This window comes from Tachysurus vachellii, chromosome 17 (genome assembly GCF_030014155.1).
Source record: "Tachysurus vachellii isolate PV-2020 chromosome 17, HZAU_Pvac_v1, whole genome shotgun sequence".
In the NCBI taxonomy this organism is placed as follows: Eukaryota; Metazoa; Chordata; class Actinopteri; order Siluriformes; family Bagridae; genus Tachysurus; species Tachysurus vachellii.
Window position 1 is genome coordinate 13,784,698 of NC_083476.1, and position 16,316 is coordinate 13,801,013.

A 16,316-nucleotide genomic window follows, 5' to 3' on the forward strand; every position below is an offset into this window, starting at 1 on the left:
CTCTCAGTGACGTAAAGGGCGCGTGCTTTAAAGATGGCGGCGTCTGTATATGTCGGAAGTAACGTTCGTGTTTTTAGTCGCACTCAACTAAAGTCTAAACTCTAGAAAACTGTTTAGACACGCTAGGACGTAGTACAGTTCACGTCGATAAATCACACACGGACTTTTAAAAGGAGAATGACTTAAAAAAGCAGGTTTATAAGCGGGACAGTGTTTGCTAGCTGGCTAGCAGTAAAGAAGCTGCGCGTGCACACACGCCCACTGAGACGTTACGCTGTCGTGCGCGTGTGTTGTTTATCTGTGCTACTTGTTTAACTATGTTTAGTTTCACTAGTTTGTGGTTTGGGATGCTGCTCGGTTTCTGGCGCTAGCAAGGTTAAGAGTGAGTTAGTTGGAACTTTTCCTACTGACAGCTAGCGGTTTAGTTTTAGCGAAGCTGGCAGGTGCACACAGCCTTCTGCTTATGACCTTCTGCTGTCGTTACTACTTCCGTCAGAACTGTCGAGAGACTTTTAACTAAAGTAATTAACTTTGGGGGAAGTTTGAGGTCACTTTTAATTCTGTTTAATTTAAAGCTAACCTTGTGAGCCTGGCAATGCTTCCGTATGAACTTTTAGCTAGCAAGCTAACACACTATCCGGACTGACAGGTGGGCAGCTGTGTCCTTTTTATAGCTAATAGACCTGGCATAAACTCAGGTTATATTAAATACCTGTCACGGCGGCTGTGGGTGAAAATATAACGTATTTGGTAAAGTATTTTCATAGCTGAAAGTTATTGTCTAATATTGCATTATATAAGTCATACTTTACTATACAACTGAACTTTTTTCTAGTTAAAGCTAGTTTTGCATTAATCCACCACTCTTGTGTTTTTCAGTCCATCAGCATCTAGATAACAAAAAGCTTCAAGCATTTTTGAGTTCCCTGATATTTTATTGCACAGGGACACGTTTTTTGTTTGTTTGTTTGTTTGTTTCTATTCAGTTAGAAGCTGTGTTTTTTTCTACATACCTGTCATTAATCTGGGATGTTGTATATCTCTCAGGGTGAAAATACAATAATATAACATCTTGTGTAAAGAAATTATTAACATTTATGATATTACCATTGCCGTCATTTATGTTTGGGATGTCTGACTACTAGATACTAGTTTCCTGCATTATTCAAACCATCAGCATCTGGATACAAGAAATATTCAAGCAGCTTGACAGGTTAATGCACTGGCACAATTTTCCACTCAGAAAGCTTTTATTTCCTAGGGTCTCTTTGCACAAACTGTTTACTCAGAGCCACTGCAATCCTCCCCAGCTTACCTCTGTTTACAACACATTTGGACAGAACCACTGGTGTTGCAAACTTTCGTCACTAGAATGACACTCCATACTTTAAGGACATTTCTCTGCTGTCGAAATCCTGTCCTGGCAATCAAAGGGTGCGGTCGCCTGTATTTTCATCAGACTGGTGTGTGTAGAGGCGCTTTACAGGCTGACAGCGGCTTCAATCCTTCAAAAGTTGCAGTGGTGACTAAAACTACACGATATGAATTCGAGCAGCAGAGATATTTCTGTGCTGGACTATCAGAAGAGGATCTCAAACAGCTGGTAAGCTATCTCTTGAATGTATTATTGCCTTATTGATTATCTTGGCCGAAATTTGTCTGGATTATTAATAACATTGAAAAAAAAGCTACTATGATGTACCTCATAAGAATCTGATCTTGAAATATATTTCTATTTTGCTTGTAGTTCAAGAAGTATAGCTCAAATTTTAACATGTGAAAAATGATTAAAATAAAGATTCACTCACTGACATTTTTAAAGTTATTGATTAAGCTTGTATTTGCTTTGTTTGCTATTTAGGAACAATGAGTGACATTCATTGTGTGAGGACAGACAGATTTGTTTTTTTTCTAGTGTGCATATAAAGCTGGTTCTTGCATTACACAATATTAGCAGAATGATAAAAAAAAAAAAAAAAAAGTGTGTTTAAGACATGGACTTTCCACAATCTTCCTGGTTCTTGTCTTCAGCTGCCTCATATCCAAAATTCCAAAATCCTGTCTTGGTTGAACAGTTACATTTGTGGGATCATTCATTTTTTGCATGTTACCTTTGAAGGTTAAGAATCAGCCTGAAGCAAAACTGACATTATAAAAGCTCATTCGCCACACCTTGAAATGCATGAATCTACTTGTGCTCACAGAATGTGCTGTCTTCAAGACTTCTACTTGTTCTTTATTTAAATTTTGTTTCCTGGAACTCCAGCTTGCGTTGAAGGGATCCAGTTACAGCGGACTTCTGGAACGGCACAACATACACACGCGCAATGTTGGACACATTGTGGACAATCTGCAGTAAGTAATTGATATTATGGTATATAAAAGGAGAAGACATTAATGATGATTTATGATTGTCAGAATAAGCAGAATTGTTTTTCTTTGCCTGTTTATAAATATCTTTAGAATACAAGGCATGGAGGTCCGTGTGGTTAAAAGAGGAGAGTACGATGAAGACACAGTCAGATGGGCAGATGCTATTGTGTCTGCTGGAGGTAAATCACTGATTTGGTGTTTACAGTCACAAAAATAATCAGAGATAAGAAGCTTGCAGAACAAAAAAGGTCAAGCTCAAGCTCTACATGACTCTTTTAACTGGAAAAGTAAATAAATATGCTACTGTGGCATAGAGACACCCCCTTGCATCATTATTTTACAATAGTATTTATATCTCCAGTTTCATGTTTTTCTTCTTCATTTTAGGTGATGGCACCATGCTGCTGGTTGCAAGTAAAGTTTTTGATAAGAACAAACCTGTAATAGGAGTCAACACTGACCCAGAACGGTAAAAACATAGATTTACTATGTTATGTTATTTATTATATTGGGCTTATTTGTCAACCTTTTAGTAAAGATGTGTGTAAATGGTTTGGTTAGACGAACAGATGTGTCCTGTCACTGCTGGTATACATTTAGTGAGAAAGCTCCATAAAAAGTAAAGCTCACAGAGAGCTAAAAACAACAAAATGATGACTCCATTGTGTGCTGAACCTTCCAGTAATACAGCTCAATCACTGCAGTACATTAAATCAGGGTTCCCACGCGTCCTGGAAAACCTGGAAATCCTGGAAAATTAATGACCAATGTTCCAGTCCTGGAAAACACATGGAAAATGAGAGAAAACATAAATTGTCCTGGAAAAAATCTTGTTGTCCTGGAAAATTATTATTTTTAAATGTTCTTGATCATTTAAAGAACAGTTTACAACTCTGGTCGAAACAATTAACGTTAGTAACAGAAAGCGCTTTGTTCAGGGACGCTGAGTTTTTGTTATGCTGTTTAATCTCGCTGGATGACGCTGTCTTGTGTTGGCGGTTTCAGGCGCTAGGAATGGTTTAAGTGCTCGAATGTTTTCAGCAAATGGTGACGGGTAAGCAGGTTATATTAACCATGTTAATCTGAATATCATGTGCAAGGGGAAGCACAGCAAACTAAAGCATGCATGACGGCATTGGCCTGAGAAAGGAAAGGGTATTATGTGTGGTCTTTTTATTTTATTAATGTTGAAATTTCATTCACATGACAGAATGTCTTTAAAAGTATAGTTAAGTAATAGCCATAAAGTGTACGTTGTTTTTAAGACTTCTGGAGAGAAGAACATATTACTTTAGGCCGTGAATCTGTGAGCCTTGTCTTTTTTTGCTAAATTTGAAATGTCCTGGAAAATGATCTCTGAAAAAGAGTGGGAACCTTGTTAAATACAGCAGATGTATTAACTCCTCCTTGTTATGAAGCAGAATTACTTTGTCCTAATTAAATACCTAGTCATATTCATCTGCTGTTTGCCGGAACTCACAGCACTTATAAGATTTAAGATTGATGTGAGCAAGTTTCATTTATTAATTTACAAATAAATAGTAAATCAATCGTCATTTAAGTTAACGGTTAAAAAAAAAAAGTGTGTCGTGTTTTCTGTTTGTAAATAAAGGTCAGAGGGTCATCTCTGCTTGCCTGTACGCTATACACATGCATTCCCTGAAGCATTACGAAAACTTAGGAAAGGAGACTTCAGGTGGGTCTTTTATCTTCATTTTCATTATTTTTGCTGAGTAGAAATGCAATTATTGTTTTTTGTCCCATTATCTTAAAATGAATACTTTATTTTCCTGGGAACTTAATATATCCATTCATATATACAGACTGATAATACAAGAATGAATGTAGGTCACCTAAAGATGAGGTGATAAATAAAGACAACAGACAGATTACATAACATTATTGTAACTAAGTTTATTGTCTATATCTTGAGAACTGCCTTTGTCTTTGGCTTCTCATCTTCTGTTAATAAATGCAGTCAGTGTTTCCTGTAAAGTAAATACACCCAGAAATCACTCAGATCTCATTACCTTGTCTCTCCCAGGTGGCAGTGGCGTCAGCGGATCCGCATGCACTTGGAGGGCACAGGGATCAACCCCACTCCAGTGGACCTGCACGAGCAGCAGTTGAGTTTAGAGCAACACACCAACGCCCACCGAATTACCACCAACTCCCAAAACAGTAAGCACTCCTAATGCAAGTTGTATTTCCCGTTGTACTCCCTTACTTCAGCAGTTTTTATCTGCACTTCCCCATTGTATTTTGGATAAAATGAGTAAGAAGTATTTATTTAGCATAAATAGGGAATTACTTGCAAGTTTTTTCTTTGTTTTGTTAGTCAGAATGCTTAAATTTGTCTCTGCAGTGGTTTAGGTCCACTTCAAGCAAATGCAAATCGTATAGACTTTGGGTGATTAAGAGAACTCCATATTTAAAACAGAGTTGTTAAATGTCTTAAAATTTAGCAAATAAAGCAGTACCTTTATTTTGTTATTACAGGGTTTTTTTTTCACAGCTTGACTGTTTCAATTTTTTGTCAGGATCTAGTACAATTTAATCATAAATAATATTAACATTCATGTGATTAATTCGTGTTTGCAGGTGACAATGTTTGTGTGTGATTTTTGACTGATTTTTGAGGTCTCTCCAAACCTTGTGTGAAAGCCAGCAGAGTACCGTCCATAGTCAGTGCCTGTGAACTGAGTCAGGTTTCAAAGAATTCAGAGACAGAAATCCGGTGGCCGGGAAGTGCAAAACACATTAACAAAACCCAAACCACATTAACAAAACCCAAAACAAATTAACAAAACCCAAACCACATTAACAAAACCCAAAACAAATTAACAAAACCCAAAACAAATTAACAAAACCCAAAACAAATTAACAAAACCCAAAACAAATTAACAAAACCCAAAACAAATTAACAAAACCCAAACCACATTAACAAAACCCAAACCACATTAACAAAACCCAAACCACATTAACAAAACCCAAAACAAATTAACAAAACCCAAACCACATTAACAAAACCCAAACCACATTAACAAAACCCAAAACAAATTAACAAAACCCAAACCACATTAACAAAACCCAAAACAAATTAACAAAACCCAAAACAAATTAACAAAACCCAAAACAAATTAACAAAACCCAAAACAAATTAACAAAACCCAAACCACATTAACAAAACCCAAACCACATTAACAAAACCCAAACCACATTAACAAAACCCAAACCAAATTAACAAAACCACAAACCAAATTAACAAAACCCAAACCACATTAACAAAACCCAAAACAAATTAACAAAACCCAAACAACATTAACAAAACCCAAAACAAATTAACAAAACCCAAACCACATTAACAAAACCCAAACCACATTAACAAAACCCAAACCAAATTAACAAAACCACAAACCAAATTAACAAAACCCAAACCACATTAACAAAACCCAAACCAAATTAACAAAACCACAAACCAAATTAACAAAACCCAAACCAAATTAACAAAACCCAAACCAAATTAACAAAACCGAAAACACATTAACAAAACCCAAAACAAATTAACAAAACCCAAAACAAATTAACAAAACCCAAAACAAATTAACAAAACCCAAAACAAATTAACAAAACCCAAAACAAATTAACAAAACCCAAACCACATTAACAAAACCCAAACCACATTAACAAAACCCAAACCACATTAACAAAACCCAAAACAAATTAACAAAACCCAAACCACATTAACAAAACCCAAACCACATTAACAAAACCCAAAACAAATTAACAAAACCCAAACCACATTAACAAAACCCAAAACAAATTAACAAAACCCAAAACAAATTAACAAAACCCAAAACAAATTAACAAAACCCAAAACAAATTAACAAAACCCAAACCACATTAACAAAACCCAAACCACATTAACAAAACCCAAACCACATTAACAAAACCCAAACCAAATTAACAAAACCACAAACCAAATTAACAAAACCCAAACCACATTAACAAAACCCAAAACAAATTAACAAAACCCAAACAACATTAACAAAACCCAAAACAAATTAACAAAACCCAAACCACATTAACAAAACCCAAACCACATTAACAAAACCCAAACCAAATTAACAAAACCACAAACCAAATTAACAAAACCCAAACCAAATTAACAAAACCCAAACCAAATTAACAAAACCGAAAACACATTAACAAGTCAGACAACCCGGAAGCGGTTGGTATAATTTGTTAATGGAAACTTACCATCATCGGACGAGACACCTTTCAATGACAGTCGTCTTGTCCAATGATCGGTAAGTTTCCATTCACAAACTATACCTACCGCTTCCGGGATGTCTGAATCGGTGCATGAAACACATTAACAAATCAGAAAACAAATTAACAAATCAGAAAACACAACGACATTTCAGACAACCCGGAAGCGGTTGGTATAGTTTGTGATTGGACAAGACACCTGTCACTCAAGGTATACATGAAGTTCAACAGTCTGCCACAGGGAAAAGTTGGAATGGATGGATGGAATGGATTACTGTGGATTAATTCTGTTATTTTCTTGAACGGAGAACTTTATTTAAACGGAGAACTTTACACATTACACATAAGATTCCATACCTGTATATCTTGAGTGACAGGTGTCTTGTCCAATGATCGGTAAGTTTCCATTCAAAAACGATACACTACCGTTTCTGGGTTGTCTGACTTGTCGTTGTGTTTTCAAATTTGTTAATGTGTTTTCGGTTTTGTTAATTTGGTTTGGGTTTTGTTAATTTGTTTTGCACTTCCCGGCCACCGTACAAAAACCAACAGAAACATGAAGTTGCTGATTCTGACAGCTGTTTTTGATTTGCTCACAGGAAGAACACATGAAACCTACACTTCACCACACCTTCTTCCTGTCCGAGGACTCAATGAAATCTTCATTGGAGAGTCCCTCTCCTCCAGGTAACTGAACTAATCATGCCACACACTTTAGAGGAAAACTTCAACCTGAAACACATTAAGCACGGTTATATTTAATTGTGGCGTGTGTAGGCCACACAAGTTCTTCTGCATCAGTTTCAGCAAGCTGTATCTTTATGCGCTATGCTTTATGCACAGAAGCATTGTCATGTTGGGACAGGTTTGGTTTTATAATCCCATTGAAGGGAAACTGTAATGCAAGGGTTAAAATCCAATTATGTCCAATTAAGTCCCCAATTATTGTGGGCAGTGTAGGAAATCCTTAACTAAAGGGAAAATGCATCTAAATATTAAATAAATTCTTAGATGCCAGTAAAGATAACATTGTTTGTAAAGATTAATATGTAAGTTATTCAGGGTGGAATTTGTCCTTTAATCCTTTTTTTTTTCTTTCTGGCCATTAAGCATGTTGTCTCATCAACCCACACCATCTTCCTACTCACTGCATCCGCCATTGCCCATTTCCCCTTATCTGCCACAGGGTGAAGTATAAATCCTTCAAACCCCATCTTACCCTCTCGCTCCATAGGGCTTCTTACTATGAGATTTCGATTGATGATGGACCCTGGGAGAAGCAGAAGAGCTCAGGACTTAGCGTTTGCACTGGAACTGGATCCAAAGCTTGGTATATGAGGATACATGAAGATAAAATATGAGGATTTTAATTACTAGTGATAAATTTCCTGGTGACTCATTTTATTTTGCTGTGCAGGTCTTATAATATTAATAAACTTGTGGACCAGGCTGTGGAGGATGTCCTTCGAATAGGTAAGGTCAGAATAATACATTCATAATAAACACTGGTTTGTTAGTTAATCCAGCTGGTAATGTGACAGCCTTGACTTACCAAATGTAGTCCATCAGATCAAACTATCTTTGGTGCTTTAGATTCGCACTGAAGCTTCGAAGCTAATATGACCAACAAGTAACAGACACAAATAAACATAAATTGCCTTTAAACAGCATTATTATAGGCTGCATTAACCTTACAGCTCAGTTTAACCTTTGTTTTGTTTGATTACCTACATTATCACAATAGGAAGGCATATTTTTCATCTAAAAAAAAGAAATGCACTTTTGTGCATATATAAAGTAAGTTGCTCACTTCACATCGACGCTGTAACCATAACAACATTCTTGCCATTCCTAGCTAGTATTAGTTAACTAACTGGCCTAGCGAGAGGTCTAGATTAGGTTTATTATTAGCTTTAAAACAGATGAACTAAAAATTATCGCTGACTGCAGACTGTAGAGCTGCTTGTGTGACACTGCACACAGTGAATGTCTCCTAAATAGACAAGCTGTTATCTTTAGTTACTTTGCCAAATAAATGTTTTTGAATCAACATTTGATTCAATTCCTCTTCCAATAAGATTAGATGTAAAATATTTGTCTATTATTAAACAGTGAAGGCAAGTGTGAAAGCAGCCTTAATCAGCGTCTTACCCAGTTATACAGTGAAGGATGAATTAAATTGAATATTCAAAGTCTAATATCTGTGTAAGTTGGAAAACAACCAGGCACAAAGAGGACGTGTAGTCAGGTCCTGTGTCAAATATTTAGCTATGTCGATATGTGTCAAATAAAGTCAACTATGTTTCACAGCCAAAGAAAAAACTGGTTTGAATATTCCACTAAACCAGGAAGTTGTCAGAAGTGGTGAGTGCAGCTTAACTACTTATAAGAAAATGTTTTATTTTCATGGCCTGTATATCTCAGCAGTCTCATGATTATCATGTTTTGGGATGTGTTTAGTGACTGATGCATACAACGAAGGTCTCATATTCAGTCCCGAGGAGAACCGTATTTTCTTTAGCATCCGAGAGCCCATCGCCAACAGAGTGTTTTCCAACAGCCGCCAAAGAGGATTTGCAAGCAAGTGCGTACTGGGTTCTGTACTGTTCTGTATGGCTTTAAGAGGGTGGGGCTTATGATCACAGCTTTCATAGTAGGCATGTGAGATTGTGTGTAATGTGTCATCCTCCTATTGTGCCTCCTAACTATCATAGCTTGTCTGAATACAGACTTGTGCTGTGTAACTGACAATTTTGTTTTTAATAAGGTGCTCCAGGCTATGTTAGGAAAAATACACAATGAGGTGTTAAGGTTTATTCCTCTCATCATTACCAGTTGTTCCTCACTAACCTCTCTCTTTTAAAGTTAATAAGATTCAATTCAAGTTTATTTGTATAGCGCTTTTTACAATTGGCATTGTCTCAAAGCAGCTTTACAGAACATTAACATAGAACAAAAGGTTAATATATATAATATATATAATAAACTTACTGAACATTACTAACACTAAGTGCTAACACTGGAGACACCTTCCATAAACATCTTTTCACACAAAGCTTCCCAATACATATAACACTTTTTTATTTATTTATTTATTAGACAGTTTCTGTGCAGTGCCCAAGTTTTAAAAATAAGATTTGTTAAGTGTAAAAAATGTCTACTCTCTGTTCTCTTCTTCTTTAAGGGTGTGTGTCCGCTCAAGGTGCTGGGACGCCTGCATGGTGGTGGATGGAGGAACATCCTTCGAGTTCAATGATGGTGCTATTGCCACTATCAGCTTGCACGAGGAGGACCTGCTGAAAACTGTTCTGCTTGATTGAACTCATGAATGCAGTTTAATATTGGAACTGCATAAATCATGTCTGGACTGGAGATGATCACTAACGTAAGGTCAAATGTGGGTTAACGTATTTCAACATGAAGGCTCATGAGCTGTTGCAGACTTGTAATTTGCTGGTTTTACAGGTGGGATAAAATCATTTTTGTGGTGTTATGATATCCCAGAAGGCTGAATTAGATGGAATTCGGATTGTTTGTGGGGTTTTTGCAGAATGTCGTGCTTTTTGTTGGCAGTGTTCTCAACTAATAAGCAAGTAGATCAATTTTGTTTGCACTTTTGGCTCCCAACCATGCAAATGTGAATACAATCAGGAGACTTGTTCCATAATAATAGGGTTTAATGAAAACAAAAAACATTCAAGCTATTTTCATCTACCCACAATGTTTAAAGACTTTCCTAAAAGTAAAGTCAGTAATGTAAATTAAAGTGTCAGTGATTAAGAAGTTTCTAAATATGAATAATGAATGCAGTAGGAACGTGCACATGTTAGCACTCCAGTGGGCCTGATACACTCCTGTGTTCATGAGCTTGGCCTTTTTTGTTCTGCAAGCTTCTTATCTCTGATCATGTTTGTGATCTGTCAGATCCCACTCTTGATACACAACTCTACATGACTCTTTTAATTGGTCTGTACTGATGTGATATTGTCAGAAAAGCAGATCATGAAATAATTTACTGCAATAAGAATGTACCGTCAAATCACTGACCCCATTAGTATTCAAGCATGCATCATGCCTCATAGTAGTAAATGTAAGCAACTGGATTTGTGTTTGGATCGACTTTTCCAATCCTCAAAGGGAACTCATTCAAAATGTGTGGTTATTTAGTAGAACTGATGAAGCCCTTCAGATCAGTGATCCAAACACAAGTGCCTGAATGTACTTTTAAGACATTCCAAATTGAATTGTTCATTTACACCACCTAGTGGCCATGTGGTACTAAATCTAGTATTATTTCAGACAGGAAGCCCAGTGGTATTGGCAGAACAGAGCATTAATTTGTATTTCGCCACAAAGATGTACTAGTGCCAAAATGTGTTTTGTATGGAGAAAAGACGAGATGGAACGTCTGCAGTGCTGGATTCTTTATTAAAGACTTTATGTTCTAATTTTAGGAGTTTGAGACTAAATTCCAAGGCAATAACTTTTTTTATTTAATTAAATTAACCCATATTTTGGTTTATTGGCCAAATTAGTTACAATCCTGGAGTACTCCACTCATATATACACATGTATTTATTACACACACATGATAACAGCTGTCTGTGGCATGATTATTATTCAAACTTAATGTTTGAACTGTTTGTAAAACTTTACACCACATTCACATAGGGTTACATTGACTCAACGCCGTTCCTCATGTCAAAGAAAACAGCAAAATATTTATTTAAAATCAGTGAACATCCATAAAAATACATTGTCTATCCAAGTTCTCAATACAGAACTGATTCAAGTTTCCTCATTTTTATAACCGGTGAAAAATACAAACCGATTTCAAGATTTCAGTCAAAAATTGTTTTAAAAAAAAAAAAAAAGCACAAGAAAAGTGATTTATACACTTTCTACTCAAACAAACAAAAAGCCAGACTTCACTCGTACTATTTAGAAATTCTTAATAATGAAATGTCAGAGAAAGTAAGTCAGCAAATGTATTGCAACTGGTTTCCTGAAATAGCAACTTTAGAAGGAAAAAGACAACTTTACCTGATACATGCATGTGTACTTACACATGCTTTCTTGTTACATGGTTTGCAAAATAATTTTTTAGGTTACAGAGCAGTGTTTCAGATTAGCCAAGTCAAGACAAGCTGAGGATCAGAGACCAGGCTTGTGATTGTCAGGACAGACAATTGCCCAGGAACTGGCAACTTTTAAAATCCAGTTGATTTAACATGTGAAACAAACTCTCTCGTGCGCATATATATGTGGAAGACAACAGAGTACAGTATGTAACAGGGCTGCACCAACAATACAGAATCTATTCACAGATATACATTTAAGAACTACTAAATATATTTCTCTTCTTAAATGACAATCAAATGATTTGGTTATGATCCGAACGGATATCGTATAAGGAATTTAATCAGAGTTACAGTTACCATCCTGGTGTTCATTTTCTAGTAACAGAAGAAAATGTTTTATTCCTCATCACAAATTTTTAAGCCAATTTGTTTTATCCACAAAACAAGTTAGCTATAGCAGCTTTAAGCATTGTTTTCTCAGCAGCATCTCTCTCTCTCATTATTTTTAAATAAGACGGAAAAAAAAACAACTTGTCTTGTTGGATACCCAGGACTTCACTGTATCAGTCACATACTTCACTGTATCAACACGCATGTTTTTAGTCCATTTATGTAGCATTTCAAACATACATAGGAGCTACAATCAGCTCTGATAATCATAGCTTATAAAATATTTAAATATTCTAACCAATCAGAATTAAAAATTCAACAGCACTGTGGTATAAACATTATTCACTGAAAGAACAATGGCAGAAGATTTACTGAATTTTCTTTTCTTTCTTAAAAAAAAAAAAAAAAAAAACTGTTTCGTTGCATGCACACATCATTGTCAGGGTTCAAACCCTCAGTCTCCTGCATGGGGCACAAACTTTAGACCACTGTGCAACTCAGAGGCCCAGCAGTACCTTTAAGTCTGGGTCAGATTTCCATATTGTATAGGTGCATCCCTATAATTCACTTACTGATTAAAAATGAGGATCAGAACAAAAACACATGATAAATCACATCTACTTTAAAACTATTGAACTTTCAAAACAAACAATTATAACATGTTAAAGCACTAGAAGTCATTCACAGTTTGGGTGATGCTTTGATAAGGTCTAAAATTATAAAAAGTTTGGACTTCTTTTACTTAAAACACTTAACAGAATAAAAACCAACATTTCAGGAGGTTCTGTACCCTGCTGAAGCTGCACTTATCACTAGTGGTAACAAAAAGCATGTGAAGTAAATTCACATGCTCACAGAACCAAGTTGTAAACCATTCGAAAGTGCAAGTGTTCACACACACACGTGCGAAGTCGATACGGCATTAATATGTATGCCGACGACTTCAAGATTCAGCTACTTACAAGTGAGATGTGATATATCACATGCTAGTTGATATCACCGTGACAACAGTGACTTCAAAAGGTTACCCCATGAACTCAAACCTATTCGGTATTTTAAAAACATCCTAAAAGTCACCTTGTTTCGCTCCTAAAGTCAAACTGTGCTGGAGCGCCGGTTAGGGTTTATACACCAGACGACAGTGCATTCCCCACAGTGTGCGGTCTTTCCGTGTGGCCGCAGTGGGACGAGCCACACCGGAGAACGGCTGGTTGTTGATCTGTACCCGTGGCAACCCTTTAGTCAGGATGGGCAGTGAGCTGTCCTGTATTAGACCGAACACCTCCAGGGTCTGCAGAGTCACAAACTTCTCAAACTCTCTACAAAAAAAAAAAAAAAAAAAAAAAAAGAAGAGAAAATCCATTTAACAATGCAAATAAGTGTGTATGAAATGTACTGACCAGTGTTAAACAGTAAATTAAAACTACTTGTGTTATAATGACCTAAATGATATTTCACCCTGTGTGTGTTCACCCAATAACCTTCAATGAATTAAAATATCAGTAGTTAACTAGACAAATGTGAACCACCCCATACACAATACAAAAGGAATATAGGCGTGCATGCCCAAGACAAGAGATAAAGCACCACACTGACTGCTAGATAATCTCCAAACCTGTCTGTCCTGATCTCTACATCTATGCTAATGCAGTCTTACCACTAAATTTGTTTGGTAACATCAGCAACAGTTTGACTCCAGTGCTTTTTGTAGTCTACATCTTGTTATGCAAATATAATATTATCTAGCAAGAGTTATTGTACCTTATGACCAGTCACTGAGATGAATTTATTTTTTACCAAGTATGTACAGTGTAATCAGTTCAATGCTCAATATTATTAACCACACCGACTTCCTGGTGTAACCAAGTCTAGACTAAAACACATTATATATATATATATATATATATATATATATATATATATATATATATATATATAAAAAATATAATAATATATATATATATATATAAAATAAAACATGCAAAGACTAAATCATTAAAAGAACAAACTACAGCCAAGTTCAAATTAGATGTTAAACAGTTTACATTTTCTATATCGCAGGAAGCCAAATAAATTGCAAAAGTCTGTGGAGGACATCTGACCATCACTCCTAGAAGATTGCCACGTCAGTGCTGTGATTATACCTTCCGCTAGATTTTGCCGCATGGCCACAGGGATCTGCTAATTCAGCCACAAGAGCTTTATTAACATCAGGCACTGATGTTGGGGGAGGAGGGCTGGGGTACAGTCTGCTCTCCAGTTCATCCCAAAGGTGTTCAGTGGGGTTGAGGTCAGGGCTCTGTGCATGACTCTCGAGATCTTCCACAAGATCCTTAGCAAAGCATATCTTCGTGTATCTCTTTGTGCACAGGGGTATTATCCTGCTTAAACACTAAGGCTGTTAATTCCACTGAAAGGAAATTGTAATGCTGCAACATACAAAGACATCCTAGATAATTGTGCGCCTCCGACATTTTGGGGAAGAACCTCATATGGGTTTGATGATCAGCACTTGGTCTTTGTTTTTGAAGTTTTCAGACAAATCGATCTCTTGGTCGATTGACTACAGCTGAAAACTCTGTAGATTACATTTCTGTTTAAACTAACCTGTCTTTAATAACACAACCCCACTTGTATACCGGTGTACGTGTGTACATGTGTGTGTGTCTTACATGAGGGCGGCTGGGTGAATCTGGTAGCAGCGACTCAGCGCTAAATGGCTCAGTGACGAAAGCTGCTGCAGGAAGGGGAAACTGTCTGTGGTCACGAGGACGCTGTCACTGAGAGAAAAGCATTCCAATTAATACAAGACATTGTAAAGAAAGTGCTCACACAGTAGCAAAGGTATTAGACAACCAATCAGAAGGTTGTCAGCTCAAATCCCAGGTCCACCAAGCTGCTTAATGTTGGACCCTTGAGCAAGGCCCTTAACTCTTAATTACTCAGTTGTATGAGATAAATGTAAGGCGCTCTGGATAAGAGCACAAGTGTAAATGCAATTCACCTCAAATCCAAATGTGTGAGATTCGGACATCTTTCCACCAGCACCTTCACGTCTAAATAACAGAGGAAAAGAAGTGGATATTAGTGAAGGGCTACAGATGATCCTCTGCTCTTATTAATTACTAATTATATCAGTGTTGTTGAGTTCTGGACTGAGCAGAAGGTGTTGAACAATATATTACAGCAGCTCTGACAGTACCTCAGATGCAGATCACAGGGTTAAAATATTGCGCTCCTTCTAATACGTTATTAGTTTGTGTACCATTTAGTATACAGCAGCAGTTTGTACAGCGACTCGTATGACAGACAGCTGAACAATCTGCCTCCTTAGCTTAAGGACAATGGAAATAAAGCATGTTGGAAGGGAATGGCTGCTTATAGCGGTTACAACAAGAACCTCAATAAGAAGTTGTTAAAGGTATAGAACTTCTGGGTATATTGTTCGAGGAAATTCTTTTCTTTCTTTTTTTTTTTTACTTTGGTGCTGTAACAGTAACTCCACCTCGTGTCCTTGATTATTTTTCTATAAGAGCACACCCATATGACATGGTTGGTGTAGCACACAATGTCACTACTTAACAAAATAAGCTGAATTTGCATTTAAAGAATTAAATGAAGTTAAACAGACAAATCTGTCAAAACCAGGGCATTGTTTATGAATTTGTAATGATGTGCAAATTTCCTGTATGAGTCGTAAACTGTAATAAAGAACAATGTGACTTTTTGTAGTAAATTTAACGTTTGCCAATTCAGACAAACCTGATTATGGTTTATAGATTTTACTTACTGTCCATGGTAAAGTTTTGTCTGTAGCCACTGATGTTGAGCTGAGTGATGGTGGAGGGGACGTTGTTAACGACTGCCTGAACGTGTTCACTGCTGAAGTCACACCACGACACGTTCAGTTCCTCAAGCCTGGAACATACAGATCAGAATGGTTAAGAGAAGGGCCGACAATAGCGTGTACAGCTCCGAGTCCTGATTTTCTCCCCATGGTGACACTCAATAATTAATAATACTAATAATTACTGTAAAAAAAAAAAAAAACACACACACCTTAGCAACGAAGGTCACCGGATGACACGGCTAATTGGTTTATTATTATTTTTTAAAAGGTGTGTGCCAATCAATTCTAAGACAACAGCGATGCAAAAGTGCAGTGTGAACACTATTTAATAAATCAGCAGCTAATCCATT

The 16,316-nt window shown here is 36.6% G+C and overlaps 2 protein-coding genes across 5 annotated transcripts in view; one reads left to right on the forward strand and one right to left on the reverse strand.

The window, feature by feature from the left end:
* The window catches only part of nadk2 (NAD kinase 2, mitochondrial), a 17,128-nt gene continuing 812 nt past the window's right edge, over nt 1-16,316 (forward strand). Inside the window, exons 1-13 of one of the 4 annotated variants that reach the window (XM_060891670.1) lie at nt 1-382; nt 1,262-1,603; nt 2,267-2,355; nt 2,464-2,552; nt 2,761-2,842; nt 3,986-4,069; nt 4,418-4,554; nt 7,245-7,332; nt 7,832-7,975; nt 8,063-8,118; nt 8,956-9,009; nt 9,106-9,229; nt 9,830-11,098. In XM_060891670.1, the coding sequence (XP_060747653.1) occupies nt 1,373-1,603; nt 2,267-2,355; nt 2,464-2,552; nt 2,761-2,842; nt 3,986-4,069; nt 4,418-4,554; nt 7,245-7,332; nt 7,832-7,975; nt 8,063-8,118; nt 8,956-9,009; nt 9,106-9,229; nt 9,830-9,965 (1,314 nt within the window). In that variant the 5' untranslated portion in view covers nt 1-382; nt 1,262-1,372 and the 3' untranslated portion in view covers nt 9,966-11,098. Of the gene's footprint in view, nt 1,604-2,266; nt 2,356-2,463; nt 2,553-2,760; nt 2,843-3,985; nt 4,070-4,417; nt 4,555-7,244; nt 7,333-7,831; nt 7,976-8,062; nt 8,119-8,955; nt 9,010-9,105; nt 9,230-9,829; nt 11,099-16,316 lie in introns of those variants that run through there. The other 3 variants (XR_009649821.1, XM_060891668.1, XM_060891671.1) reach the window with 3 other exon arrangements.
* Nucleotides 11,342-16,316, reverse strand: part of skp2 (S-phase kinase-associated protein 2, E3 ubiquitin protein ligase) — an 8,269-nt gene continuing 3,294 nt past the window's right edge. Inside the window, exons 7-10 of the mRNA XM_060891672.1 lie at nt 15,907-16,034; nt 15,121-15,172; nt 14,789-14,896; nt 11,342-13,435 (exon numbers count right to left, since the gene is read on the reverse strand). Coding sequence (XP_060747655.1) covers nt 13,234-13,435; nt 14,789-14,896; nt 15,121-15,172; nt 15,907-16,034 — 490 coding nt within the window. The 3' untranslated portion in view covers nt 11,342-13,233. The remainder of the gene's footprint in view (nt 13,436-14,788; nt 14,897-15,120; nt 15,173-15,906; nt 16,035-16,316) is intronic.